Below are 4,591 nucleotides of genomic sequence, written 5' to 3' on the forward strand. Positions count from 1 at the left end.
CATCCATGGGGCAGGGCCATCTATGGGGCAGGGACACCCATGGGGCAGGGACATCCATGGGGCAGGGACACCCATGGGGCAGGTCCATCTATGGGGCAGTGACATTCATGGGTCAGGGACATCTATGGGGCAGGGCCATCTATGGGGCAGTGGCATCCATGGAGCAGTGACATGCATGGGGCAGTTACATCTATGGGGCAGGGCCATCTATGGGGCAGGGCCATCCATGGGGCAGGGCCATCCATGGGGCAGTGCCATCTATGGGGCAGGGCCATCCATGGGGCAGGCGTGACCTGTTCCAGGCAGCTGACTATATCACAGAGCAGCAGGTGCAGCGTCGCCAGCTCCAGCGCCAGGTCGACGTATCCGTCGTAGCTGCTCACGGTGTCGCTGCCGTCGCTGCTGCCCACGCGGCGCAGGAAGGTCGACATGGTGCCCCAGTGCTGCTGCACGAACGGGTTCATGAAGCCCATGTGGGGCTCCTTGGCTCCGAACCTGGGGGGCAGCAAATGGACGAGGGGCTTATGGGCTCATGGGGCTGCTCGGGGACGGCCCTGCTGCCCCATAGCGAACCTTGGGGACCCATAGCTTCCATCCCTGCTGCCCCATAGCGTCCATTGGTGACCCATAGCTTCCATCCCTGCTGCCCCATAGCGAACCTTGGTGACCCATAGCTTCCAGCCCTGCTGCCCCATAGGCTGTAGGGTCCATCCCTGCTGCCCCATAGCGAACCTTGGTGACCCATAGCTTCCAGCCCTGCTGCCCCATAGCATCCATTGGTGACCCATAGTGTCCAGCCCTGCTGCCCCATAGCGAACCTTGGGGACACATAGTGTCCAGCCCTGCTGCCCCATAGCGAACCTTGGGGACACATAGTGTCCAGCCCTGCTGCCCCATAGTGTCCATTGGTGACCCATAGCTTCCAGCCCTGCTGCCCCATAGCATCCCTTGGTGACCCATAGGGTCCATCCCTGCTGCCCCATAGCATCCCTTGGTGACCCATAGCTTCCATCCCTGCTGCCCCATAGCGTCCCTTGGTGACCCATAGCTTCCATCCCTGCTGCCCCATAGGCTGTAGGGTCCATCCCTGCTGCCCCATGGCAAGGTACAGGCAGCCCTATGGCATTCCAGGTTCATTCCTGTTGTCCTATGGTGTATTAGGGACACCCCTGCTGCCCCATAAGCTGTAGGGTCCATCCCTGCTGCCCCACAGCATCCCTTGGTGACCCACAGCTTCCATCCCTGCTGCCCCACAGCATCCCATGGTGACCCATAGCTTCCAGCCCTGCTGCCCCATGGCATGTAAGGAAGGTTCTAGCAGCCCCATAGAGAGTATCAGGGATCCCTACAGCCCCATGGACCCCTCTGCTGCCCCATCTCCCCATAGTCCCCATATCCCCATCTCCCCATACCCCCATATCCCCATAGTCACCATATCTCCATTATCCCCATAGTCCCCATATCCCCATAGTCCCCATGTCCCCACATCCCCATGTCCCCATGTCCCCATATCCCCACATCCCCATGTCCTCATATCCCCATGTCCCCATAGTCCCCATACCCCATAGTCCCCATATCCCCATCTCCCCATAGTCCCCATATCCCCATCTCCCCATATCCCCATAGTCCCCATAGTCCCCATATCCCCATACCCCATAGTCCCCATAGTCCCCATGATCCCATTGCACCCCATATCCCCATATCACCATAGTCCCCATATCCCCATCTTTCCATATCCCCATCTCCCCATATCCCCATATCCCCATACCCCATAGTCCCCATCTCCCCATCTCCTCATACCCCCATACCCCCATACCCCATCCCCCCATACCCCCATACCCCCATACCCCCATACCCCCATACCCCCATATCCCATCTCCCCATATCCCCGTATTCCCATCTCACCATGTCCCCATACCCCCATATCCCCATACCCCATATCCCCATAGTCCCCATATCCCCATAGTCCCCATAGGCCCCATAGACCCCATCTCCCCATAGACCCCATCTCCCCATAGACCCCATCTCCCCATAGATCCCATCTCCCCATAGACCCCATCTCCCCATACCCCCATCTCCCCAATGTCCCCATCTCCCCATAGTCCCCATATCCCCATAGTCCCCACTGTCCCCACATCCCCATAGTCCTCACATCCCCATAGTCCCCATATCCCCATATCCCCATATCCCCATATCCCCATAGTCCCCATATCCCCATACCCCCATATCCCATATCCCCATACCCCCATATCCCATCTCCCCATACCCCATATCCCCATAGTCCCCATAGTCCCCATATCCCCTTATCCCCATATCCCCATATCCCCATAGTCCCCATTTCCCCATATCTCCATAGTCCCCATATCCCCATAGTCCCCATCTCCCCATCTCCCCATATCCCCATAGTCCCCATCTCCCCATATCCCCATACCCCATAGTCCCCATATCCCCATATCCCATCTCCCCATCTCCCCATAGTCCCCATCTCCCCATAGCCCATACCCCCATACTCCCCATGACCCCATTGCACCCGTAGCCGTACGTGCTGAAGTTGGCCATGTTCTGGATGACTTTGGCCACCAACGTGAGGCTCCGCGCCGTGTTCTCTCTCGGATACTCCTGGACGAGGCCGAACAAACTGGGTGCCATGATGGCGGGGCACAGGAAGCGCAGGAACAACGAGGCCGACACCAGGCGCTGCCCGATGGGCGCCTTGCCCCGCAGCCGGCACTCGGCCTGCCAGGCCGCAAACACCTCAGCCAGCTCCACGGGGAACGAGCTGCGGGGAGACACGGGGTGATGGGTGCCCCTGTGTGCCCCTATGTGCCCCCTATATACAACCATGGGGTGTTGGGTGCCCCTATGTGCCTCTATGTGCCCCTATGTGCCCCTATGGGGTGATGGGTGCCCCTATGTGCCCCTATGTGCCCCTATGTGCCCCTATATACAACCATGGGGTGATGGGTGCCCCTATGTGCCCCCATGTGCCCCTATGTGCCCCCATAGGGTGATGGGTGCCCCTATGTGCCCCTATATACAACCATGGGGGTGTTGGTGCCCCTATGTGCCCCCTATGATACAACCATGGGTGATGGGTGCCCTATGTGCCCCTATGTGCCCCATGGGTTTGTGATGGGTGCCCCTATGTGCCCCCTATATACAACCATGGGGTGTTGGGTGCCCCTATGTGCCCCTATGTGCCCCTATGTGCCCCCATGTGCCCCTATGTGCCCCTATGTAGCCCTGTGTGCCCCCATGGGGTGTTGGGTGCCCCTATGTGCCCCTATGTGCCCCTATGTGCCCCTATGTGTCCCTATGTGCCCTATATACAACCATGGGGTGTTGGGTGCCCCTATGTGCCCCTATGTGCCCCTATGTGCCCCTATGTGCCCCCTATATACAACCATGGGGTGTTGGGTGCCCCTATGTGCCCCTATGTGCCCCCTATATACAACCATGGGGTGTTGGGTGCCCCTATGTGCCCCTATGTGCCCCCTATATACAACCATGGGGTGATGGGTGCCCCTATGTGCCCCCTGTATACAACCATGGAGTGTTGGGTGCCCCTATGTGTCCCTATGTGCCCCCTATATACAACCATGGGGTGATGGGTGCCCCTATGTGCCCCTATGTGCCCCCTATATACAACCATGGGGTGATGGGTGCCCCTATGTGCCTCTATGTGCCCCTCTTGCCCCATGTGCCCCCATGTGCCCCTATATACAACCATGGGGTGTTGGGTGCCCCTATGTGCCCCCTATATACAACCATGGGGTGTTGGGTGCCCCTATGTGCCCCCTATATACAACCATGGGGTGATGGGTGCCCCTATGTGCCCCTATGTGCCCCCATGGGGTGATGGGTGCCCCTATGTGCCCCCTATATACAACCATGGGGTGATGGGTGCCCCTATGTGCCCCCTTATATACAACCATGTGGGTGTTGGGTGCCTCCCGTCATGGTCCGCCCTGAGGGGTGATGGGTGCCCCTATTGCCCCCGTCATGTGCCGCCTATGTGTCCCTATGTGCCCCCTATATACAACCATGGGGAGTGATGTGGTGCCCCCTGTGGTTGCCCCTATGTGCCCCCTAATTGTGCCCCTATGGGTGCCTCACCATGTGTGCCCGCTATATACACCATGGGGTGATGGGTGGCCGCCCTGTGTGCCGCCTCCTATACAACGCATGGGTGTTGGGGTGCCCCTATGTGCCCCTAATAAAAACCATGGGGTGATGGGTGCCACCTATGTGCCCCTATGTGGTCCCCCTGTAATCAACCATGGGGTGGTTGGGCTGCCCCTATGTGCCCCTATGTGCCCTATGTGCCCCCATGTGCCCGACTATGTGCCCCCTATTGCCCCCATTGGGGCTGTTGGGTTGCCCCTAATGGCTCCCTGATGTGCTGCCCCCTATATACAAACCATGGGTGATGGGTGCCCGGCTATGTGCGCCCCTATATATACAACCATGGGGTGATAGGGAGTGCCTCAGTGCCCTAGATGATTAGCCTCTAATTGCCCTAAGTGGCCCATGCGATGGCCACCTAATTATGCCTATCTATGTGCCCGCCTCTATGATGGCCCCTTAAGGA

General features: G+C 58.9%; 1 protein-coding gene across 1 annotated transcript in view; it reads right to left on the bottom strand.

Annotated features, from left to right (window-relative positions):
* The window catches only part of RASAL3 (RAS protein activator like 3), a 16,207-nt gene extending 13,363 nt beyond the window's left edge, over nucleotides 1–2,844 (bottom strand). Inside the window, 2 exon segments of the mRNA XM_015887176.2 lie at nucleotides 189–495; nucleotides 2,543–2,844. Coding sequence (XP_015742662.2) covers nucleotides 189–495; nucleotides 2,543–2,844 — 609 coding nt within the window.
* Between the last annotated feature and the right edge of the window lie 1,747 nt (nucleotides 2,845–4,591).

Source organism: Coturnix japonica, unplaced genomic scaffold (genome assembly GCF_001577835.2).
Source record: "Coturnix japonica isolate 7356 unplaced genomic scaffold, Coturnix japonica 2.1 Scaffold494, whole genome shotgun sequence".
Classification (NCBI taxonomy): domain Eukaryota; kingdom Metazoa; phylum Chordata; class Aves; order Galliformes; family Phasianidae; genus Coturnix; species Coturnix japonica.